Raw genomic sequence first — 26802 nt, 5'->3', positions numbered from 1 at the left:
ACATTTTCCAAAGAAAGCTACAGACTTTCCACTTTTGAATATATCTTTCTTTCCTGACAGCCATTGGTTCCCATTCATTTCCATGTGCTATGCGAGTCAATAACCAAACTTATGAAACTTGTTTGAGTTTGGAAATCCATTCACATTAAACCCACAGGTTTCATTTATGTTCTCTATCATGTGGTGATACATTTTACATGCAGAATATAGACACTCCCTCACAATGATAATAATGAATATGGACTTTACATTCATTATGATTGATTACACAACTCAAGAGGGCTATTTGATTTTAAACTGCATAAAATTGATTTTCGACCTTTCGGCCAAAAAGCAGGAGAAAATGCAACCTGGTTTGAAAGTATCAATAATGTCAGGTATTCATAACTAGCAGTAAATAGGCTAAAACACGAACATGTTAATGTCCTGTTAAAATGCACATGTACGTTTGAGAACTTTTTTATTAATTAATTAAACGGATACATAAAAGCCTACATGTATGAGTTCCATGTAACTGTAACCAGCCTGATGACTAATATGAGATTTGGTGAGAAATGTAAAAAATGGTTGTACCCCTTTACCCATCAAAAGCAAAAGCTGTGCAAAGGAGTGGAACAGCATGGAAAGTGTGAATCTCTATGGAGGTGTGTATCATTGCAGAGGCGGCACGCTCTCACAGGATGTCGTCTATTCTAGTCACTCCTTCCATCCTGTAAAGGGTTTCTTTCTGTCAAAATCTGAAAAACCTACAAATTCCTGAACCACAGAAATGAAAAATGCTACATGAGAAAAACCGGCTCAGTGGATTTTCCAGAATGAATGAACATGCAACTCATGCTGTGAGGTTAAGAAATGTTTGACTGTTCCTACTTGGCGAAATGAATGTCAAACTCCATGTATTATATTACAATTTTAATAAAAGAATGACCATACCAAACACAAAGTACAGAGTGTCTAGAAAAAAAACATAACAATACTTGCAACAACAATGATTGCATAGAACCTTTAAAAAAACAATACACACAATGGTCTGGAGATTAACAAGATGAAACCGAAGTTCAACCCCCTACCACCAGTAAGTGCTCGCTGAGGCTTTTGGGAATTGAAAAAAAGACAGTATGTGGTACTTGACGAAAACTATTTAGGGTGCAGAACAGCAATGTTAATCATAAAAGTGAACATATAAGACGGGCAAACATCTCTACAGGAAGCAGAGTCTCCGTAACGCTGGAGAGAATCTGGCTGCCAACTGGGCTTCCTATTGAGAACAACTATTCAAGATCAGCTTTTTTCCCTTGCTGAGGAAAGTGCCCTTGAGCAAAACACTGACTGTGCTGCAGATGTAAGAGGGGCTGCCTGGTACCCTACACACTGCTCTGACCTCCCAGCTCGGCACTTCCCAACAGGGATTGTACAGTATTACAATATTATTACATTTTGGATCATTGGGGATAAAAATTGGGACCTGGACATGAGCAAAAAAACAATCATCAATACCAACAGACTTGATTAAATAAAGGCAGATAATGAACGCCTACCTGTGTGGTGGCTTAACAACACAGTCTGGCTCTTTTTGGTTAATAAATTGGGTTAATTCATTCATTGTTATTGCAATTTCTCCAAATCTGGCCTACCATGCTGGCACTTACCCAGAGGTCGGTCAGTAAAGCAGTCACTTATTGCATCTTTAGCATCCACTGCAGCGAGAGAAGATAACAGAGCACACACTCAAACTCATGAGGAAATGTACCGCTGTGGGTCTTTGTGAAGATGCTGTATCTCAAAAAAGCATGCAAAGCCCTGCATGTTTTTCAGACCCAATATATTCCCATTAAGCTTCAGACATTCTTATTGAAATATTACAACAAACCACCTGTGACACTTTCAATATAAATCATGCATTTAGTCCCAGTCTGGTCCTAAACTTTAGTTTATGGACCCCTTCGGGAGGCACTTAAACAGTTGAGCTCTACACCCACAAATAAATCTCTCTTTGTATTTCCTGTTGTTATCAGCTCTATGTTAACAGGCCACAAACAGGCTGCTCTCTGAAATCCACGGTCAGACTCATTATTAGTCATTTTTTGTCATTTTTCCTTTTTTGTGATGAAAAATGACCATTTCCCTTGGCCAAAACAAGTGTTATTTTTCCTGCATTTACGTATCAATTAAGTTTAATAAAATTCCAAACGGGTGTAAAGGCAGCAACACTTTATCTATAAGGCTAACACCACAATTAAATGCTTGGGTGAAAAATAAATACTCTTTAAAATAAAGCAAGGTTATGTAATTATGTTCAAATTATACTTGAATATATTTTATTAAAGAGAGCAAGGGTGGCATCTGTCAATATTTGTGTACTCTTGTATATAAATGATACATAGTGAAGCCTTTTCTATTATATAATATGAAGCTGCATCCATGATAGCTTTGGACTATATATCTGAATATCATGATTATCACATTTCTGATGCAGAATTTAAACTGTAGAACCACATGCAGTTTTTAAATGAACAGTTGAAGGCTGCATTCTGGATAAAAACCTGAATGTAGCATAATGATCTAACCTGTTTGAATTGCTTAAACACCTCCAAAAAGGCCTGGAAATTGTCAATGTAAATGTACAAAAATAACAATCGCACATTCTTTTGAAAAATCAATCAATCAATTTTCCTGCTTGTCCTTGTGACAAAGACAAAATAAGTTGTGGTATGAGGAGAATAAAAACAGTCCTTGTGCATGCAAGTGAACTCCTATTGGGCTTGATGGCTCTGAACTCCTTTTCTTTTTCAGACTGAAGCAAAGGAAGCAGCAGAAGTACTTTTTGTCCTTGTCCAAAATGGTTCCATTTGTCGGGGTTCACAGTGCCAGTTGACAAGAGGCAGTATGTTTGAAACACCCCGCCCTGCCAGTCTTTGTTTAGCTGAGCTGCTTTATGAAGAAGCAGAAGCATATCTGTGGTCTCATGTACTGCGGCTAGATCAGGAAGACAGATTTCATTGTAAATGTCAAATCAAGCTCCAGCAGAACTTGAAGCAAAAACAACTCCAAGCATTGTCTTGAGTGGGTGGGGGGGGGGTTTAAACTCACTGCTGTGAAATGGGAGATGCGACATAGAGAGAAACACACGCGCACACCTGACCCTCCACAAGCACGCTTACATAAATGTACACACACACACACACACTGGGATGAGGATGAGTGTGTGAATGCGTTCAGTGGGCGCCGTCGTCCCAAGCACAATCGTTCTTCTGCTTGGCCAGTTTTCGAACCACTCTCTCCAGCTCCTTGCGAGATTTCTGCTCCTCCTCCAGAAACTGCTTCATCCACTTATTCTCCTGTGAAACACACGGGCAATGGAAGCATTTAATGGCTATAGCTTGCAAAGTGTACACTACAGACAGCTGGGAAACTTCAGAAGGCAGGCATTGTTGGCTGATCTAAGATCATGACAAGTGAAGTGATCTGTGGAATAACAGTAATATTGTAAAAGTTTATCTAAAACTAAAACTATTATTTAGAAGCCAAATCTGAATGGTTATGAGGAGGACCTGTAAACTCATACTTGTTGTTTCTTGAAATTGTAAGTTGTTTCTTGTTGATTGTTTACAACATGACGCTGATGACTTCTTTTATTTTGAAGAAAAATGTACGCTAGAGGGGGAAGGACCAGAAACGTTTTTTTAAGCTTCTTCTTGCCCCTGTTGAACATGACAGAGACTATTTGAGAATTAATTTTCTTTTTCTTTGTACCTTGAACGTTTTCTTTTTTCTCTTTGTTATAATTATTACTATAACAAATAAAGAAAATATATATGTTAATATTATTGCTGTATGTTTTGTTTCTGACATGTTCAATAAATGGACAAAACAATAAAGTGCATGTATGTTGGCATGCTATTCAATGATGCCCTATAAGTGTTTTATTTGTGGATTTTTTCTGTATACTTAACTCATTTTTATCAATTAGTGCTAACATAGAAATAGTGTTTTTATTTCCATTAAAACACTTTTCTTTTGTTAATTTTTTTAAATTATTTGTATTATCTGTTATGTTTTGCCATATTATTATGTATATGCGGTTGAAAAATAAAAAGGAACAATTCTAAATAAAACATTTCTTAATAAACTAAAAGAAAGGATGAAATCCCATTAATTTGTCATTAGATTTGTTTAATTTATGTCAGTGTTAAAACTAAAATTGCTGCGACTCTAGTACACTCAACAACTTCAGAACATTAGTCAAACTAAATGCACACAAACCTTTTTCAGTTCATGAACCTCATCCTTTAAAGCGTACACAGCATCGACCAGGCTCCTGAAACAAATAGAGAAAAGTAAGTACTGCTGGACGATATCAATATCTATTTTTCCCTTGACCGGGTAAAAACTCTATTTGGATATCAAGGTTTTACTGGCGGTTTTCAACCCCAAGATGATTCATGTCCCAACAGCATAAATAGTATCAATATCATCTTTCTGATTACAGAGAAAATCAGGATCCAAATAAAAATAATGAAAAGTCTCTGCCAACAAATGAAAATGTATTTTTAGAGGTGATCATATGCTTACTTTTCCTCAATAACGGTCTGCCCATTGCTCTTCATCTCCTCCACAATGATCTTCTCTTCCTCTGGCAGGAGCACCTGAGGGACGCACTCTTTCCGCACCGCTGCGCGCACACACACACACACACACACAGAAATTAATGGAAAAAGCTTGATTTATGGCTCTATCTGCCATTCGAGATGTGCAATCTAAGAAGGCATTAAGGAATCCATTTCCTTACATAAGCGAGCACCCGTGGTTGTCTGAAGCAGGCTGGCTCCGGTGCAGTACGCCTCGATCACCCTCAGAATCTGAGCGTCCTCCTCCAGCGCCACTGTGCCTAGAGATTCAATCATATACATGCAAATTAATATTGTAAATAACAATAATTTCATATGAAATCAAATAGGATAAATATACACGTAAGACTTTAATTCAGCAGGCGGTGACACACAAATGTCTCTTCTATTTTTTATTTAAGGGCTGGGAATGGGCACTACATCGAGAACAAATATACACAGACATGCAATGAACTAACACACACAAACACACTATTATATTAAATAATGATAAAACTCATACTTTTCCTCGTGTGAACCTCATCATCAGACGGCTTCCGCTCTTTCTTCCTGTTGCCAGGCAGGAACTTTTTCATTGGCCGCGGACTCTTACTGGAGTCCTGGAGGAGAGAAATACAAATTCAGTACATATCTCTCTCTCTACACCACAACACACACACACACACACACACACACACACACACACACACACACACACACACACACACACACACACACACACACACACACACACACACACACACACACACACACACACACACACACACACACACACACACACACACACCACACACACACACACACACACACACACACACACACACACACACACACACACACCACACACACACACACACACACACACACACACACACACACACACACACCACACACACACACACACACACACACACACACACACACACACACACACACACACACACACACACACCACACACACACACAACACACACACACACACACACACACACACACACACACACACACACACACACACACACACACACACACACACCTGTAAAGCCAAGGCTCCAAACCAAAACAGAATGCAAGCTTACAGGGACGCGCATCCCTTATGAACACAGAACATTAGAAAAACTAAATTCCATCAACAAACAAGGCAGCAAGCATTTGGTCTGGGACAAAGCCAGCTAAGTAATCTATCTATGCTAAAATCAATCCTCCTAATGAAGCATAAAGGAATATTTTATACATATGTCTTTGTTTAATAATTGTAACATTGTTACCCAACACCGATTACTGTCACAAATGCTTTACCTTTGGGATACAGTGTTCACAAAGCCAAGAAAGCTGAGATTTGTTTACATTATTTGCTACAAACAACAATAATGTTTTTTTTTGCTGCTGTTGCTGGGTTAATTTGAGTGTTTGAAGACTGGTGCAATGCCTGTTGCCTCCCATGAGCACACTAAAAGCTGAGGTGTGATTAAATAAATCCCTAAATTAAGTCTGAGCAACGCCACATCAGCATGACTCCTTAGCAACGCAGATGTGTTGTTATTTGTAGCATATGAATAGCATGTTCTTATCTTATATTAACACCATTCATTACGTCATTTATCCCCATGTCTTTCGCTGGAATGGAGCGATTTAGTCAAGACGAACTAGATATTAAGCAATTGCCTGCTTTGGTCATTTATAGGGCATCCTGGAACTCCACAGACTGCTCACCAAATTCAAGATTAGTAATTGAGATGTCATAATCATGTTTCTCAAAACCTGTTTAGGGACTCAGAGATTCACATGAACACAGGCGCTCGGGCATTTTACTGACGTGTATGTGCACTCATCGTGTTCAACAGTGGGAGGTTAAATAGGTTGCCGTGTAATTCATTTCCGTGCCGAGATTAGCAGCGTTTGGTGACCTTAATGGAGTACATAACGCTCGGTGCTCAGCTCTGTAATAGCCATGTCACTTTAAACCCGCAATTTAGGGTTTACAGCCACTTGGCAGCAGATGACCTTCAAAATAAGCTGACCGACACAAGGGCTTGTCATATTATTGCTTATTAAAGCTGATTGTCCAGCATGTTAAACATCTGCTGCCTACCTATCCAGAAGACACAGAGAATCATTCATTTGGAGTTACGTTTAAAAAACGCTTTGCCAATAATGAACGTAGATCATTGTAATACAATGGCACATCATTGCACTTGGAAAACGTTGTAGCTCCTACAAGTTTCTCCAAAAAAATGTAATTAATCCTCTATAACACTTTAATATCTTGATATGTCATAGTGATGTTTGAGAGATAGAGGAGATGCAGGGAAAGAGAGTAGTGGGATGAAATGCACCACTGGGACTTTTTTGTAGCCATAAAACGTACAAGTCACCTGAGGAAGGTTGACTTTTTTAAACTGATACAATTCATGGTCAGAGACACCTTGACTCGATACAGAGAAAGAAAAAAAAAGAGCAGACACGCAGGGCCACAGAAAACAGAAAACAGGAATCAAACAGATGACAATGAGAGAAGAGTGAAGCAAACAGAGCAAAGGCATGCCAGCTCAACACACACAGGCAACCCCATTCACCCCCCCCCCCCACCCAAACCACATCCTTACCCACACACACAGATAGAAACAGAGTGAGTTCTAACCTTACCTTCATGATATAAGACATCCTCTACAGAAGGCAGGATGGAGAAAGAGAAAAAGGGGAAATGTGCATGAAAAATACAACGAGAGAAGGGTGTGATAGAGAGTTAATAGTGATCATTTTGACACCCCCATCTGCCATTCACCTATTCTTTTGTATAAGCAAAATAGGGTGATTACTTCCTGTAGAAAAAAGAAAGTTTTGATGCATGCAAGAAAATAAGAGCCATTTGCTACACGCATGCTTGGTTATTTTCTCATAGATAGGTGGACAATATTCAGTTTAGAAGTAAATGTTTGTGGCAATATTTGTTCAATTACAGCTTATCAAACTTAATGCATGTTTAGTGTAGACATATATTCAACCAATGACTAGACTGTCCATGCTTACTGAAACTTTAAAAGTACTGACGATCACTGTAAAGCTTCTACCTCCCACATCAACCACCAAGTGACAACCATACCACTCATAGCTCAAAATACCGGTAGACTCAATGCCCGACAGAGTTGGTGATCATGCTGAATTCACCAGAACAGCTAATTTTCTCGGCAGCCATTTCATCACAGGGTAAACACATGTCTTATTAATGTCATTGTTCATGGCCCTGTTCCATTCAGGGACGCTGCTGTGAAAGGGCCGTCCTCAGGACATAATCATCTCTTGTTGTGACTTAGACACCCCCAAAGTGGTTTTTAATTTGTTCCACTATATGCATAAATTATTGTAACAATAATAGTTGTTGCTGCTTAACAGTGACCATGTTTTTTAATTAGCATAAATGACGTGCAAAGAATTGATCTATAAATGGGTTTTCCTGTTGTCATCACGCCACAGTCAAATGTTTTTAGAGCATAGGTAGTCTAAGTTTTAGTACACGTTTAAACGTTACTAAGGAATAGTAATACATATTTGATCACTTTGATGAAAAGCACTCAAAGTGATTCAATGTGAATAACTCTACACACTGAAAGCTACTTTGGTACAAAAGTAAATGACAGGCATCTAACAAATTATGTCTACAGGTAATCCAGCGTTTCAGAGAATATTTACACAAATATATATTCTGTAAAGTCGGAGTATGAATGTATTTCATTGTTGAATATGTGTCAATTTATAGTATGTCTAATAATTAAACATACTATAAATGAGTCTCTAATTAAAACTTTAAAGGTATGTAGGTCAACATCACTTGTGTATTTTTTTGCATGCTTGCATATTTTTGTGTAAAACAGGTCAGTGGAGATCTGAATAAATATAAGGGGAAACAGAGAGGTGGTAGATGAGGTAGATGTCTTGTGGTTTCTGACTAACAATGTATGACTGCTTATAGGAGATGCATAATAAGTGTGTGTGGGTTTGTTTGTGTAGCGCTAAACCTCCTACCTCTTTGTACCCCAGAGCAGCAGAGGGTTTGAGGGGGGGTGCGGGGCGCAGACAGCTGAGGGACCAGGGCTTGCTGATCTTTGGGGGCTCCAGGGGACCACGGCTGACGGCGCTGAGGCTGCCCAGGTGGGACAGGTGAGTGGGGGGGCCGACCATGCTCAGTGGCTTGCCTTCGACAGTCTGCATGGGACAATAAAAGCATGAGTGTGGGAAATGTACGTGCAATAAGAGATGAGTCTAATGTTCACACCTCGGTTTGTTGCAGGATTCACCCTTGGTAATGCGTTGAGTGTTTACTGTATGTGTTTGTGTGCATACTAACCTTCAAGATTGTGCCTGCAGGGCTGCCCCCTTTGGTGAAGGGCTGAAGCTGATCGAGCCATTCTTGTAACTCCTGGGAACTACTGCAGAACACTGTGACACGATCGATCACACTTCCTGCAACACACACACACACACACACACACACACACACACACACACACACACACACACACACACACACACACACACACACACACACACACACACCACACACACACACACACACACACACACACACACACACACACACACACACACACACACACACACACACACACACACACACACACACCACACACACACACACACACACACACACACACACACACACACACACACACACACACACACACACACACACACACACACACACACACACACACACACACACACACACACACACACACACACACACACACACACACACACACACACACACACACACACACACACTTTAGTGAGAGTTACTTATGGCTGCACAAAAGTCAACACACGCTACAACCACAAGTAGAAACTCCTATTGAGGAAATGCAGGCATCATAGAAGATCTAGGTCTACTTTAAATATCTCTGCAAGAAATAGTCATTCATGCACTGTGACAATAAGTATACATGATTAAACACAAAATGTATGTCAAACCTCTTAACAAAGATGCCATAAACGAATAGATATGGCGAAGCAATATGTTTTGGTCTATCATGAGAGGGAATTTCTTACTTTGCAAATCAAGAGATTATCTGAATCAAATGTGTTATCCATATTCACGTGTGTTGCAACTACCAACTGCAACAGTAGGGCGACTGATATATTTGTATTGACTGCTTGGACACCAGCAAGTATATTTCACAGGGAAAAGGGGATGACTTTTTATGTTTAGAGTAATCTCATATTAATTAGTTCCCTGGGATGGATTGACATCTTTACATACTTTAAGAGTTTTGAATACACAATCCTGCGGCTGTTCAATGAGGCTTTATCTAGGATTCTGTATGCTGAGTGACTGCTAAATCTTCGACTAAACTAAAGAAGATTAGTCATCATTATGTTCGATAACTCAGATGCAAACCTGTGATGTCCAAGGCATAGTGGGCGTTGTCTGCATCCTCTGCTTGTCTTGTGACTGTGGTGCCGGTCAGCGGCAGTCTTCCCTGAAGGGGACAAACAAAAGGAAAGGTGAAATAAGGCAAAGATATTGTAGATAAGAGACTCCTGAAAGTACTAAAATGGTGTGCCCAATAAATACAAATGCATAAAGATAACAAAAAAGGTCATGAATGATTGATTTAGGGGACAGTCCTCACCTGATAAATAAAGCCACTCATCCGGGGACTGGCGGAAAGCATGACTAGCATGTTAGGGAAAAGCATTAGATAGCGCTCCTCTTTTTCCTGCAAGAAAGAGAGAAAACAATGTACCGGTAGTTGTAATGTAGGAACAAATACATTTAAACAGTTAAAGGAAGGTGGCTTTAGCTGATCCTGCTAGTTTTTTGTAACATTGCAACTGTTTATAGATTATGAAACGACAATTAAAAGTGTTGCATTGTCTGTGGATGTTGCATAGATACGATACGATACGATACGATATACTTTATTGTCCCTGTAAGGAAATTTGTTCTGGACTCCGTCCTGCAGTTCCACATACATGTACATATACAAACATAGTGGACATTAAGAGACATACACATATCATCAGTCATACACCGTTTGAACAAACACAATACACAGACTGACAATGGCGACCTATTGCACTACCCTCATGGCCAACATTTAAAAAGTACATTTCATTACATTTGACTACATTTAATTTCATGTGAATGTTAACTAGCTTAATCGACATAGGTAGGAATGAGTGCTTATAGCAATAGAGATTATATGACAATTCATTCACATCCTACATTTTCTCAGAATACTCTAGTTGAATTTGAACCACTTTGCTAATCTGTAAAGCATAAATTAAGTGAGTAGTTCAAGTTTGTGTAATTATTTTTTGATTAATCCTTTATACATATACTTAATACAATTTGGCTGGTCTGTTGTTTTTAATACAGATGGAAAATTAGATGAGCTGCCGATAGTGTTAATTTCGTCAGCTATTTTATTATTTAGTTTTAGTCTTAGTCCTGTGTTAAATTTTCTTTTTAGTTTTAGTCATATTTAGTCACCTTCATCCTGTTTTTATTTAGTCAAGTTTTAGTCGACTAAAAGTCTGAGCATTTTAGTCTTATTTTAGTCGACTAAAACAGTAAACATTTTAGTCAAGATTTAGTCGACTAAAAGTCTCAGCATTTTAGTCTTATTTTAGTCAAAGAAAACTAATTATTTTAGTCTATTTAAACTGTTGAGTCTTTTTTAGTCATCAGATTATATAGAACATTTCAGTCAAACTAGTCTAGCCAAAACCAATAATTTGTCATTTTAGTATATAAATAAATAAGATTATATCTTTTCCTTATTTGATGAAAAACACAGGTTGAATGATTAAGAAGCTTTGCAGAGAGTATCTGATCAGGTTTGTGGTGTTTTTACCAGCTGTGTTATGGCCACATTGCTTCCCTTCTGATAAAACAATGCATTCGCTTTTTTTCTCCGCCTCATTGTAGCGAAAATGGGCCCAAATATCACGTTGTTTCTTTCTCCCAGTCCTAAGCAGTGGTGGCTTTAGACTTTTTCGTTGTCAGTCATTTTGACGGACAGGATCGTAACATTTCCGTCATAATCCATTATTATCCGTCGAGTGCATAATTTATCAATCACTCGCGCTGACGGGGGGGTATTCGGTTAACGCGAGTGCGACCACTGCTCCCAAGCCCTGTTGTTGCCATTTTCTTTTCTGTTAAATAAGGTTAGTTAGACCATGAGTTAGACCCGAGTCTTCCTGACAGTTCACAGTGTGCCGCTGCCCGGTGTAATTCAAATCTACCGCCGCGCGCAGCACAGACACACAGCTGCTGCCCTGCCGCAGCACCGGAAATGGAACTGCTGGGAGAAAAACTGACTATCAGAGATGTAACGTTATCTTTGATAATATTTCGTCTCCTCCTTTTTCGTCAACGAAAGTAAAGAGAGATTTTGGCATAGTTTTTATTTAGTAAACTACATTTTCGTCTCGTCACTTTTCGTCGACGATATTGCATGATGATTTCGTTACAGTTATTGTTTACTGCCATCGGTGCCGTCTCGTCATCGTCTCGTCATCGTCTCGTTTTCGTCATGGAAAAAAAGGTCGTTGACAAACATATTTCGTCATAGTTTTAGTCAACGAAATTAACACTAGCTCCCGAGAAGGCTTAATATAATATGGTGGTTGGAAAGTGGTTGGCAGCGATTAAAAGATAGGGCACTCAGACGTCTCTATATAAGGCTTTTCTTCCAACCACTATTTCAAAGTAAACCCCTGCTCAGAAACCACACGAGAAAGAAGAGATGGTTTTCAGAATGCTTATGGCCTACATAGGTTTCTGTTTTGACACCAGCGGGATATTTCCAAAAAATGGACAATTGATTTTTGCCTACACGATTCTTTAACATTGGGAACCCTATAACGCACATAGCTTAAGTTAAATGATTGACACACTTCTGGTTACTAGTAATCGTGAGACTTGGCATGGGTCAAACAAATCTAGAGCATTTCACATGTTGTGCTTTTATCTTCTTTCACTGAATGGAACCAATCTGAAGCTTTCACCATACAAATTCTAACAATTAGATCAAAAAGGGACAATTGATCCCAACTTCTTTCAGTCCTCGGCTGCATCAAAGCCGAAGTATCTTACCTCACTGGACCCATTTTTGACGTGGACCTGGGACATGTAGGCCACGTGACCGAGGCTCTTCATGCTGTCTCCCTCCCAGCCCCGCACCGGCTCTGACAAGATCTGGAGCTCCAGGTTCCTACGCTTTCGCAATTCCTGGCATTGTGTCTAAACACACAGACACACAGGCAGACAAAGTACAAATATATATTACACATCAACAAACATTGTGTTACATAATTCATAATTTACCATGAGACATAAAGAGTCACTTTGGATAGATTTGGAAACCAAATATGTCACATCAAGGCAAAGCTGCTATTCAAATATTTTCCTGATTTCTGGATTTAAATCCAAATTATGTTACATAAACTCACATAAAGAAAAGGTGGTTTCCTGATTTTTAGAAACACTGAGTAATGTGCAGCAGGTTTTTTTTCCTGCTTTAGAAAATGTACCCGTTTACTCAGATTTTTTATTTACGTATTTTCCAGAAGTATATGGAGTAACCTGCAACATAACGTAGAATAACTTCAGGTGCTAGGCAGGGGCGCTCCCTGTTCAAACAGGAAAAATGACAATGCAACTGCTTTCATTTTCCACAGCACACAAGAATGATGTTCTGTGCACTACAGAGGTTGTAACTAGCTTTCCTTAAACGCCTGCCTACCCAACCACACAGAACAAACTGAGACTTGCAAATTACAACATTCACTGTTGTGTGATGATTTTTTTTCCCGCATTGCTGTGCAGCTCTGCTGAACAGACATGTGTGAGTCACCTCATCTATTCTTACTAGGAACTCAGAGCTTTACAGAGGAAACTGTGTCTCAGAGTGATCTTCACTGAGGTACATTGCGGTAACTCGCTTCTAATCCATCCCTTCTAAAATGGCATTTCAGTTTGCACCCACTGTAGGAACATCACTCAACATGCAGCACAAACTTCCATTATTGTTTGCCTCTCTGCCAACCTGTGCTTGGTTTATTTTGAAGTGCTTTGTAACGTTGCCATGTCATTAGTGTGTAGCCCATCTGACAGAGGTGAAGTCATAACAACTTCACAATAACCAACACAAGACTGATTTAATTTAAGTGTTTTAGTCAGTTAATAACATAAAATAATAGCATACCTTTGAAAAGCTTTTAATTATAATTATGAAAATAATGACATCATCTTTGTTTAGTTTGTTTCTCCTAATTTTGTTTTAATTTGCAACAACTGGCCCGAGTTCAATCTCACAGGAAAATTAAGTCAAACAACAAAGTAAGTGCGTCAAACATTGCACGACCAAAACTGAAGAGGGTAGTGCTTTTGTTTTTCATGGTAGCTATTTGTAGCTATTGCCAGTTACCAAAGAGCAAGTTTTTTGCAGTAGCTATACCCAGTAGCCTTCATGGCGGATGATGTAACAATCATAGGTTGTTTAACTTTAAGCCCGCTTTTGTAAAAAAAAAGAAAAGAAAATGGAGATTCAAAAAAATGATATGGATTACTATATATTATCTATATCATTTGAGCATGTAGAACCCCGGGATGTCCCACACTTACCACTAAGCTCCTGCATGTTGCTGTTGCCTTCACAATGTCAGCATAGTCTGGGTGAGCTTCCTGTGGAGGAAATAAACAAAACATCAGCAAACATGGCAGCCTGAATATTCTGTAATATACCAAGAAATTCAGAGATCAAAAGAGATAAGGTACATTGTCAGACATATACTGTATATATACTATACTATGTTTATTTTCTCCTGTACCTCCACATGTCTCTCCAGCTCCTGCAGCAGCGTGGGGTATTTGTCGAGCCTCATGAAGGGCTTACTGAGGCTGGTGGTCAGAGCCAGGATCCCCGGAGCGCTGGCTCCCTGGCTCTCCATGAACTTGTCTAGTTCCTCGCTGTTGAACACACAAAGAAAACACTTGTAATGCACAGTTAAGGTTTTTAGATTGTAAGATTTAGAATAACTGACTAAACAGGTTAGAAAACATTACAAAGATGCCAATTTCTGATGATGAGAACTTGAAAGACCATACAATCAAATATAAAACAACATTTTAATAATATATATATATAAATAAATAAAAATAAAGATTGAGATTTTCTTTGGTGCTAATTCCATAACGTTACATTTAGGCTTTATATTAATATAAAATGTATGATACATAAAGGTTTTACCATCTAATAAAATATTGCTATTACTGCAAGAGAATCATTTCTTATAGATTATGCAGACTGTGTAGGTTAAGTGGAAAAAAAGATAGAGCTTGAGTTTAATGTGCACAAATGGAAAATGTGTGTCCACAGTCCATCATGTGTGCCTCCCCAACGAAGATGCATTTACATACAGGGACAAAAATAAACATAAATGCATCGAGACACACTTAAACTATACAATACATGCATTATAAAACGTTCTCTGAGAACATCACACTTTCTAATGAGGACAGGAAAGGGGGCAACACTTATGTAACCACTAAAGGTTTCCATTTATTTGTAACGCAATGATGAAAAACATACAGTATGTCCCATCTGGGGTGCGTGTTAGAATGGCTCACAACTGACTGTAATGGTGTTAAAGGCAGAACAAATGAGGTCATAGTTTTAGTTTTTCTCCTTTGCATCTTCACAGCCAAACTGAAAACATGACTTGAAAGTAACACCATTCATGAGTTTCTATAGTCTAAGACTGACACGATACCCAGTTGCAACACTCACAGGTAACTTTGAGTAAATGTAAAGGTCACAAAAGAGGCTTTTGCAAGTGAGACGAAAATCTGCTTACTGTGAAAAAGTGTCTCGGTTACCTGTCAACAACACCACATTTCGATGTATCCTGTCAACGGTCTGCTTCCTGTGTGATATTCAACTTAGTGTGCAGTTCACATCGTATAATATGAAACACCACTTCTACATAAGCCAAGATTCAATCATTTAAATTCTTTATTCTGCCATTTCACAGTGACTGATCAATGCAATAGATTTCCACAGGTCCTACTTAATGGGAAAAATGCATATGAAGATCTCACTGTAACGATCAGACTTAGTTTAGCCTCTTAGACGTTTACAGAAGGGAAGCCTGACACCGTGCGGTGTATTGCTAAACTGCAGCTCATCGACAGATAACAACATGCAGTAGTTCACAAAAGGACACGACTACCAAGACCCATGTAGACTTGCCTCAAAAGTAGGGTGAAAAAGGATAAGGTAAGCAAGTCTTGGTCATTTGGTTGGTCATACTGATGGTTTCCACATGTTTGCCTTTCACCTCATTGCACATTACAGGGTATATGCCTTAAGAAAGGTTCAGTGAAACATGTACTATCCCTTCTTAATTATTATCCCTTATATGAATACTTTTTTGGACACATAGGAATAAAACTACTACATTTGTGTTAAACAGTTTAACATTTCCTACCCAGAAAATAATGTAATAATAACTCCTAATAATAACTCCTTTCATTCATCTTGTGACCCCTGCTGGTTTATATCAAAACCGTAAAAAAATCTAAAAGTGATGCTTAATGATTTAAAGCATCTATATGATGCTACGTTTTGGGTTCATACTCTTATTTGGGTCCCGAATAGCACATTAAGGGCTTTTAAAAAGGTAAAACATTATTTTGGATAATCTGAAAATATACATTTATCCACGATCTGTTTTAGCACATGTCTCTTCAGGCCGCAGTCTGCTTTATTTGTCTCGTGAAAAAATGGTCACAATATTTCTCAAAATTCAGGTGGAGATACTCAGACGGGGAGCGGCCATTTCTAATATGCCTACATGGGACGTAGGGAGGGCAGCCAAATATGAGGGGCTTGTTAAAAGTTTTCTAAAAAAGGCAAACCACAAAAACTGTGTCATTTCCCCATGTGTTGGTTGGTAATCATTTTGGATACCCAAATGCACGTCCCCTTTACCACAGTTTTCATCTGACTGTAACACTTTACTTCTGCACTGTTCATCCAAATTCTCGATATGACTCAGTCGGTATCAGACTTATTTTGTCAGTGTTGTGCTGTGTTGTGTGCAGGACTGACCTGTGATCAGTGAGGATGCAAACAGCTGAAGGATGGCTGGAACAATAAGCCAGATACAGAGTCTTGATCTGAAACATCAGGTTTAAATAGCAGCCCGCCACTCGCTGCTGGCCTTCAGAGACTCTGCAAAGTAACACAGAAACAAGGTGAGAGGGGGGTTACAAATGAAAAGAGAAACAGTTGGGGGAAAAGAAAGATATGGTAAGAGATAAGAGGAGTGCAGTGAAAATATCTCAAAAGCTGCCATTGTTTAGGGCTTGATCCAAATGTTTTTACTGACAGTTCAAATACAAGACTGGGCTTGCAGTTTTGAAACCTGGCAGAATACAGGTCTTAAACACTCACCTGATTTCACTTCCAATCAACAGAGCACCACAGAATCATAACATCTCTACTGTATTTCAGACACATTGAAGACATTCCAAGGCTCAACCTAAAATAATGTAGTTTACTATATTCTAACAATTGTAGATTCTTCACATTCCTAGCGGCCATTTTCCAAAGCATACCATACCTTGTACGTATGAATGCATTTTGCCCCAAGGCAGACATTTCAAATGGCGTTCAAAGCTAGTGAAAACATTTGTCTTAGTTTGAAGTAGCTGGTCAGAGTTTCCACACCAGTGTAACATCTGCTAAACACCTGAACAGTTGAAACAACATCCTTAATATTCATCTGGCTGCTACTTAAAAAATATTTTTAAATTATGTATCTATTTACCTATCATATTTCAACAACTTGCATGTAGACTCTTATTGCACAATTTCACTTTTAAAAAAAACTAATTTTCTTTTTGTATTACTATTTACTTGCACTATATTTTTCTGTTTATCTGTGTTTTGTGTTGCACTGTTGGAGAAGCCTGTGACACAAGATTTTCATCGGCATAACTACTCTGTAGCTATGTTCGTATGACTAAATAAAGAACCTTGAATGCACCAAATGAATGAATGCGGAATAAACATTAAGAATAATGTATGAGGCAAAGGGACAAGGATGGATTAGCTATTTAAAACATGTTTTTGCAAGTTTATATTTGTACCATGAAGAAGTGACTATAATAGAGATGTCAGGGAGGAAGGAAGTGATTGCGAAAATATAATGAAGTATGATATGCTTTGCGGAACACTTGGCAGTAATGTATAGTATGCTTGCAGTGGAGAACATGACTATAAAACATAAATGAAAACTAGAAAAGTCTTCTGAAAGGCATTTCATTATGGCTTGCAATACAAGCACAACGGGGTGTACACATATTGATCTCCTCTGATATAAGTTCAATTAGATGTTGAATTTACTGAGCAAACTACCACATATTTCATGGAGGTCCGTGTAAAGCATGACTTACTTGGTACAGTCCTCCAAAGCCGCACACAGTCCCTGCTGGAAGGTGAGTATCTCCTCCAGGTTTCCACACAGGGTGGCGCTGTCTGCACTGCTCAGCCTGGATATACACATATTTAGCATAAGAGGAGACTATAGGAACTGTCCTACAACATGCAATAAACATGAAAGTACAGTAATCATCATCTTTGATTACAATTTCAGTCAATTCAAGAATATTGACTCATATCTAAACACTTATTTCACAAATTGTCATGCTCTTACTTGTCGCTGGCTTGCAGGGGTCGTAGATAACAGCTCAGCACTGTTTGTAGTTCTTTGACAAATTCCCGCTCATGTTCCAAGATGTCTTGTACAACCTGGAAAACAGCACAGAAATCTGAATATATTACATAAACAGATTCCAGGGAAACAGTTTTTCCTTCAAGTTAAAATCTCAGGTTAAACTGCTCGATAATCTAGATGATTTTGTCTTTATTAGTCAACAATATTTGATCACTGTGGTTATGTTTAGTCCACTCAAAATGTGAAAAAACGAAGTGAAGTTTTGCTGATCGAGTGCAGTTTCAAAACGGAGAAGCTACTTGTTGTATTTTTAGAAGCTAAGAACAAGATTACTTCCGAAAAACGGATCATAGTGAAGAGACATTAAATGACAAGCAGACACACTGATCCTATGTTGTATGAGCTGATAAACTCTTTAACTTAACTCATTTACTGTTAGATCATTGTTTTCTTCTTTTTCATCAGGACAGAAGCAGTAGCAAGGAAACGCTACATTTTGATAAACCCAAATAGACAGCTAAGATGAGAAACATTTTTACATTTACTAATTTCTGATTTCTAAAGTGGTATGACAAAAAGAATCAAACATTTGCCATGCCCTGCATCATTTTTGACTCACCACACTGTAGTAGTTCTTGGTCAGCTGAGTTCCTTTAGGAGACACAGGCTTCTCTGTAGACGACATAGATAGGGATAGGACAATTGTTAAAAGCTTTTTCAACCAAAATATCAGAATGTTTGAAAAATAAAAATGTTAACAGAATATTCAGAAAATAATGACCTTCTCAGAAAATCTGTTGGAGATTTTAAACAACCAATTCACTAAAGAAAATAATTTCAGATGATGATAAGACATTGTCATTGTATCTCGATTCTCTTATGCAAATAGTTTTATTTAGTTTTAAGTCTCAAAAAGTGTTGGAACAAATAACGATAGAACGAGGCTAAACAAGTTGCTATTTTATAACATAACTGTTGTTTATCATAGCCTTTTTTTTAAACAGCATAATGTTACTGCATCATCAGCCTCTAATGTTGTAATTTCCCTTTCGAAATTAAGTGTATCATTTAAATGACCATGAAAGTGTGGCAACATTTAGAATGAAACTTTATGAAACCTACAGTCCCTATTATACTCAGGAATTCATGATCTTGTTTGTGTGGCCAGACTCACCGCAGGGTTTGATCTCCCGGACGTAGTTGCTGGGAAACCAGCCCGTCTTGGTGTTGAGGGAGCCCTCCCACCACCCCCCCTCCTCCTGCCGCATCACATGGATCAAGTCGCCTTTATTGAAGGACAGCTCATCCTCATTGTTCTGCTTGAAGTTGAAGCGAGCCTTCACCATCAGCTGCCCACCTCCACCGTTCTCAGACATCTCCTGATAGAGAGACGGTCAACAACACAAACAAATGTATCATCAGTATTAGCTCTATTTACACAGCGTGCATTATAAAACAACATTCACCTACTGAGCTATGGTAGGATTGGGTTTCCTTTATTCGCCAGACACGGCCACATTTCATAGAATGAACAAACTACTGATGAGCTGATAACCACTTCTATCACCAAAAGAAAAAGGGTGCTTGGTCTAATTACCAAAATATTGTAATTTATTGTTTGTTTGACTGTTATTACACCTGCAGGATGGTCCCTCACTAGGTCAATTATGCCTCTGTTACAAAACATCCCTTCTGTTATTGTATAAAGTTCATGAACATTGTATAAGATGCACATATAACTAAATAAAGAATTGTAAAATAAATAAAAACATTCACCATATCTTTAAACTGCACATTAAGCTTATAAATTAGGCTTTTTAAGAAATAATTTGGGCTTCTCTTTATATATTTAGCTTGTCATGGGGCAGGGAAATGCAATGTGTAGTCATTTGAGGTTAACAATAAATAAATTAACTGATACATTTAACATAATTTAGTGAAATTAGTAGAGACATAGAAAAACAGAAAGTCGATATGTAGTGTATAAAGAAGTAGCATACCACTGATTTGGATTGTCTACGCAGAGAGCCTTTGGTTTTGGCAGAGGAGAATGTGTGTGAAGATGTCGACTGACTAGGAGAGTGGGCACCGGACTGCGAACATCTCTCAGCAGCACAGTCTACGGACACAGAGGAAATACAGAGCCTATTTTATTTAGATGTGTACACATGGTTTGTTCTTATCTGGTAAAGAACATTATCACAGTTGACGCAGGTACACATACTTGAAGGGGCTGGCAACTTGATGATAATTCATGCAAGTATGGTCCATTGCTCTGCACAGCCCCAGCACAAAAAACACACGCTACACATTAACAATGCCTGATAGAATCATCTGATTTAACCAAAGCTGGCACACTGCAACCACATTAGATAAAGCAGCTGTAAGAAGGAATTCAGCATGCAGTCTTTAGACTAAAATATAAATATGTTTCAGTAATCACTCATACTTTATATAGCTACTTGACACATATTTAGCTACATTTCCCACCAACACTGTCTGTTATCCCTGCAGTTCGGTGAAAAAAACAACACATTTATGACACCGACACTCATTCCCTCGACAGTGTCATCACTGTGCCGCTGCAGCAGAGGAACCGTGATTTAGTGCCAGGAGCTGCCAGCTGTCCTGCAGTGTAAGTGCAGTCCTTGAGGTGAGCTGACAGAGGGATCAATTCTGTAGCTGGTACTCACTTGAAAAATGACACATGACAACCCTGCAACCTCTTACACTAACAAACAGAAACACCCTCACTGAGGACTGCCTATTAAATGCAAACTGGATGCATGCCAGGTTCACTGTATATCTAAGAAGAATAAATACAATACAAAGAGTGCACCATTAGTCTTAGCCACCTCTAATTCAGATCCAATGAGGTGTTCAACTTGGATCCTATAAAACTGACAAATGCTTCCTTGCACTTTCATTTACAGTGAAATGCGCTACGATAACACTTTTTTGTGATCTTGTTTCATCAGGAGATCATCTGTAACCTATGTTATGTAAGGTAAAGGCTGGAGATTCCCTACTGCTTTCCATATGCTGAGATGTCAGGGAGGCCGAACTGATGAGAAGGACACTAAAGGCAGCGGGAGAGTCCACATGAACTGCAGGTGGGGCTCATGGATCCACAGGCCCCTCCCAACACACACAGAGAAGACTAACAAGCCCTTCTGTCAGCTCTAAGGTTACCAAAGTTATTTTTGTGTGCAGGCTATGTTGAAGATCATATCCCCCTAAAAACAAACTTTTACTCTAAACACTGAGTCAGGAGCTAAGTCAGACTTGGAAGAGAATCACAAGTTAAAAGATGGAGGCCTCTTCTGTTAGATCATATCAACTAACTTGTGACTAATCCACTTTAAATCGAGTTGACTTTGAGAGATGAGAGAGCAGCTGCTGGGCATAGCCAGCCTATATCAAAGATTTGAATATCAAAAAGAGAGTACTACGGACAGATGCTTGTGGTCTACATTTCACACTGTGGCATGCCTCCTGTACATTTAGTCATAGCACATGTACCACATCACCAAAGGAGAGTAATATCATGTAGTGTTGAAACACTTAGCCGATTAATTACAAGACCAAATACTATTACGATAATTAATCATTTTAGTCATTTCTCAAGCAAACATGCCAAATAGTTGCTGCTACTAAAGTGAGGATAAGGTGAAGATGGGGTGCATTTGTGCTGAACACCAATTTAGATTGAATACCTTTTTTTAATTTTTTTTACTTTTAGTCAAATAAAACAAGCAATTTTAATTCCAATGAAATTGGGGTCTTGGAAATTGCAAAGATCAATTAAAAAAATTTCTGACTTTTATAGAATAAATAATTGATAAATGAAAATAATCATTAGTTGTAATCTCAATCTTCACTGCCATTTACACAGGAATAACACAAACAGATTGGAGCATTGTGCATTTGTCAGAGAGCATCCAGAGGGGGCACATTTATCCAAAATTGCTGACTTAATAATTGTAAGGCTGCTGGTTTTGTGGCAGCTGTGAGCTGGAAACTACAGGCAGACTGGTATTACCTCTCCAATGCCCTCAAACGAGGAATCTCGAGCAAAGTAATTAGCCACAAATTGCTGTGGGGCTGCTGCACTGCGAAACACTTTCAGCTGTGTCCTTATTGAAGAAATGCACTTGAGAAGGACGTGTATGTGTGTGTCTAAAAGTGATATTAAGTCACTATGTATTTTGAGTTTAATCAACATCAAATGAGCAAAAGAGGATCAAATTCATGGTGTATCAAGCTTTGGATGCACATGAGTAAATATGGCACTCAGCATGATCCAAACACACACTGCCATGCCAGCTGCCCATGGGAAACACACTCAACATGATTAACAAGGGCTGCATGGACAACGTCTGTGAAAATGACCACCATCATAGCACAAATGTGTAGAGGATCATAAAGAATCATCTGGCAACTAACTGCTAACATGTCGATACTTGTTCAGTTTTTAACCACTCAAGCATTTCATTCGAATATTTGCATCTAGTACGGACACACGTAAAGCTTCACTGATGAACACCAAAGAAGCATTATCTGCAGTATTTAGCCTAATGTGCCACCTTTTATAGAATTCAAATGTTTTTTTACCCAGGTACAGACAGACGGCAAAGCTCTTACCTTGTGTGGCAAAGTTGACTGCCATCAAAGTGGTCAGCACCTTGCCAAAATTCTCACCAGTGTATAAGCACTCTGGTTCAAACCCCTGGAAAGAAGGGAACAGAGAAGATGAAGAAGAGCAAGTTAAAATTCGAAGTTCTACACAAATCCGAGCAGTAAGGCTTACATTTACACAGACTCAGAGAGGATCCAGCAAAACAAACAATACACACACATGCACACACCCACAATGAAACACAGGGATTTGAATAAGCTTATAACAAGACAGAGATAAAATCTGACATGTTGAGCATGACCCATATTTTGTGACTTAGTGGTTTGTAATAAAACAGACAGTGCCGGTCTCATTTGCAATTCGCTATGCACTTGCGCGCACACACTGATGCTCGCCACATAAACACTGCTTGATCACTCGATCTCAAACAGCTATCTTCTTTCCTCCAGCAGATAAAGTTTCCCATTTTAAATAAAACATCTTAAATATACAGTAGAGTTTGAGCAGTCCAGGCTTGGTCATGAGTTGCGTACAACCTCACCTAGAGGTAAAGTGTGACTGTTAGATCTCTGTAAGGTGGGATCGGCCTGAGGGTCGACATCACTACTAAGATTTACTTTTCTCACTTTTCATCGTGTTAAAAAGGGGGTTAAACACAGTGTCGTACAAAATGATTTTGTACTTGTTATTTGAAAGTAGAAAAAAAATGGAAAACCCCATACACAATAATACAACAAAATGGAGTAGATAGGTCTTACATCACAGTATTGATCAGTAATAACTGTTGCCAGTATTGACGTCTTGACCATTGTCAGCGCCAGTAGTTTCTATGATTCATGTCATGTTAAATTAAATTACTACAGTAAGTGTATAAAACCAGAACAAATAAATAATTTCATGCAGTTAATAACCAAGCTAAATATATTTGAGCGGTAATTGGAGCTTCCTCTTTCTTCATCTCAGTGCAGAAGTGAAAGCAGAATGACTGCTCCCTTTGTGCAGTCACAGGACAAACAGGCACCATATGCTATGGCAAAAACAGGTTCTCTAAGCATTTTTTTGTTATATATATATATTTTTCAGTTATAAAATAAAACAGACATTGCTCCAGATAACAGAAAAAACAACAAAACACTTAACAACAAACAACTAAACAAAACATAATGGGGGGGGGATGCAAGGATGACTTCCTAAGACAGCTGATTGTGACATACAAGCATGATCACATCACTGACCAAAATGAAGGGTATGGCTCGCCGTTGCGCTACAGACATCCCCTGACCGATCCACTTGACAGAGGCTCTCCAAAAACGACAGCCCATGAGCTACTGGCGGGCCGCAAAAGGTCTAATTATGGGTTAAGGCTGGGTTGGTGGATAAAAGCAAAGGTACCCTCCCAGACATAACAAGCCAGCTGGGCAGGAGTGCCAAACCACTTGACTCTGCAGAGAGCCAGCTTGCTGAGTCAATTAGCTGTTTAAAGAAACCAACTGAGGTGACTCAAGACCAGAAAGGAATATTTATAAAGCTAGAGGACACATTACTGTCCAGTGTGGCGTTCACAAACAGGCTGGTACAGAGACAGGGAAAACTCCCAACATCTGTGAATGATTTGCCCCTTTCTAATATTAGAACATCTCTTTAGCAACACAGCCATGCCGTGTATTGCCCAGTATTTGAAGCAATACATATAAATGTCCCTGCAGTATGAAAGAGAAAGGGAATTTAAAAGGAAGTAAACAGTGTTGAAAACTAAGTTGTGGCCATTTCAAAACAACAGGACAGGTCCCTTCCTGTCTGGTCAGTGGGAGTGACTGACAGCATGGATGTGAGAGAAAAATATATGCCAGCAGGGTTTTAAGCAGATCACAACACAAGCAAGAGTGTGTTTAAGTCTTGTCTATAAACTGCAGTGGGCTCAGGAGGCTAAGTAAAGAGATCATGAAAGAGGGGTCAGCCCATGTCATAAGTAACATTGCACTTTTTATACACTTAAACTTGACGAACACTTACCTCCACTTTCAAAGACGAGCATCCTCTTAAAAACTCCTTGATGTTGGTAATGCAGTCGGCTTCAGTTCTCGGATCCTGGCAATACTGAGCACACAGACGAAATAAATATATAAACACAAACTACGGCTTAGTAAGGCAGACACACATCTGACACAAGCCTGACACCGACGTGATATTTCATTTAGGTACACATAAAAGCGCATACAGTTACAGTTAAGTAAATCCGGTTAAAATACAGTTAACAAAATAACTGTGGATTCTTTCTGGGTCTCTTTCATGCATACAAAACCATTACACCATAGAAATGTCAAAGTAGACACATTTAGGGAAAACATCCGCTCACTTGTCAAATTTTCAAAATAAAGTGATGTTTAAAGACCGCATTGCAACGTTAAAACATTTAATGAGGGGAACAATCTGGACTTTTTATTAAGTATAAATCACAATGTTCTTTTATAGGGGATTGTCTGACAACCAAACAAGGTCAACAGCAACAAACAAAAGGCGATAGTAAATGTGAAAAGAGAGAAGTTACTACTTCCGGTTTTATTCTCTGCTTCAGCTGTATTGATGCCTTTTTTCAAAGGGGGAGGTCGTACAGGGAAGAGCCTTCAGGAGGAAGTGACGAACTGTCTTTGCAACTGTTATTTGTCATTATCAACTTTGTCATCTCAACAACTAAGCGTGTAATTATGGTTGGTTTATCACGTCGAAAAAGTTGTTTAAAACCGAGTCCTGTATGACCCCCAGCTCACTGTCTCCAATATGGCTCTGTGTCCAATGTTTCACGCACTCTTCCTACCGAATAATGTGTCCTGTTTTGGTGGGTGTTCACACCGACTCACTCATGTCAAGAATGCGGAACATTTTTGCTTGCTTCACAGGAAACCATATATTGTAATCTCATATCTTAAAACTAAACAAATGCGGCTGTATTTTGATTCACGAGGCATCATACTGAACACACAGGCGGCTACTAAAACTTCACGGCTCAAGAAGTGAGAGCTACAGAAATTAAAGGCCTGCTGCAGGAAGAAGTTTTATGTCGGTATCATTTTCATCAAACCCCTCCCTTTCTTTCACCAGCAGCCGTCGATCATTTATCGTTTGTTGACTTAGTAAACTTAGATCAACAACTCACCTTGGGAGTAAAGCCAGGTATAAGTCTCTCCGTGAGCTTGCACAGGACGACCCCATCCTTCAGCGAGGTTTTCAAAAACTCCTCCGGGTCCGCTATGTTCTTTTTAGGCGAGCTGAGCACTCCGAGTGATATCAACCACGTTACGGTCTGCTCCTCTGGATTCATAGCTCCACGAAATGATCATTGCCTAGGCACGCATTGCTATAAAAGAAATAAAGTGGCGGCCTGTTCCGTATCAATATGCAACTCACATCCGCACTTCTGCTAGAAGTTAAAAAAAAAAGAGGCGGTGGGGGAAGGACGACGCTGTTTCTACACGCAAAACTGATGATCACCCCTACTGGCAAATAGGCACCTCAACAATGGACAGGAGTCGTTTTCCTCTGCAAAGTAGCACATGCTGGCAGAGGGCACTTTCTCCAATATCATGTAACAAGTTAAAATGCAGCAATGATTAGGAAATACCTCCAGGGAATTTATATTTGAAATACATCAGCATTTTTTGCAAAACAAAAATGTACCATTTTACACTGTAGGAATGAGGTGATGCACTCCTTAGGCCCAACATGTAAATAGTCAAAATTATGTTTTCATTGCCGTTGAAAGCCATA

General features: G+C 39.0%; 1 protein-coding gene across 2 annotated transcripts; it reads right to left on the bottom strand.

The window, feature by feature from the left end:
• Nucleotides 1-897: 897 nt before the first annotated feature.
• On the bottom strand, nucleotides 898-26460 carry arhgef6 (Rac/Cdc42 guanine nucleotide exchange factor (GEF) 6). 2 transcript variants are annotated; one of them, XM_034202842.1, is made up of 22 exons: nucleotides 26192-26460; nucleotides 25051-25134; nucleotides 23043-23127; nucleotides 20399-20517; nucleotides 19573-19777; nucleotides 19018-19070; nucleotides 18378-18472; nucleotides 18118-18213; nucleotides 16769-16891; nucleotides 14487-14625; nucleotides 14281-14340; nucleotides 12751-12897; nucleotides 10277-10363; nucleotides 10042-10123; nucleotides 8974-9089; nucleotides 8652-8831; nucleotides 7275-7295; nucleotides 5131-5227; nucleotides 4790-4888; nucleotides 4573-4672; nucleotides 4264-4318; nucleotides 898-3338 (listed from the first exon to the last, which is right to left on the bottom strand). In XM_034202842.1, exons 1-22 carry the CDS (start codon nucleotides 26354-26356, stop codon nucleotides 3216-3218), a joined length of 2331 nt encoding a protein of 776 aa, XP_034058733.1. In that variant the 5' UTR covers nucleotides 26357-26460; the 3' UTR covers nucleotides 898-3215. The 2 variants fall into 2 exon arrangements, with proteins under 2 accessions (XP_034058733.1, XP_034058734.1); XM_034202843.1 differs by lacking the exon at nucleotides 7275-7295.
• Nucleotides 26461-26802: the final 342 nt, after the last annotated feature.

This window comes from Gymnodraco acuticeps, unplaced genomic scaffold (assembly GCF_902827175.1).
Source record: "Gymnodraco acuticeps unplaced genomic scaffold, fGymAcu1.1, whole genome shotgun sequence".
Lineage (NCBI taxonomy): Eukaryota > Metazoa > Chordata > Actinopteri > Perciformes > Bathydraconidae > Gymnodraco > Gymnodraco acuticeps.
The sequence above is the reverse complement of the archived record's forward strand: the minus strand, read 5'-3'. Positions and strand labels throughout refer to the sequence as shown.

Excerpts from the sequence above, each read along its gene's own strand:
- arhgef6 (XM_034202842.1), bottom strand. The coding sequence starts at position 26,356 with ATGAATCCAGAGGAGCAGACCGTAACGTGGTTGATATCACTCGGAGTG. Across the intron at positions 23,128-25,050 it reads GCTCGTCTTTGAAAGTGGAG|GGGTTTGAACCAGAGTGCTT; the intron begins GTAAGTGTTCGT and ends CCTTCTTTCCAG. Across the intron at positions 5,228-7,274 it reads GGATGTCTTATATCATGAAG|GACTCCAGTAAGAGTCCGCG; the intron begins GTAAGGTTAGAA and ends TCTCTCCTCCAG.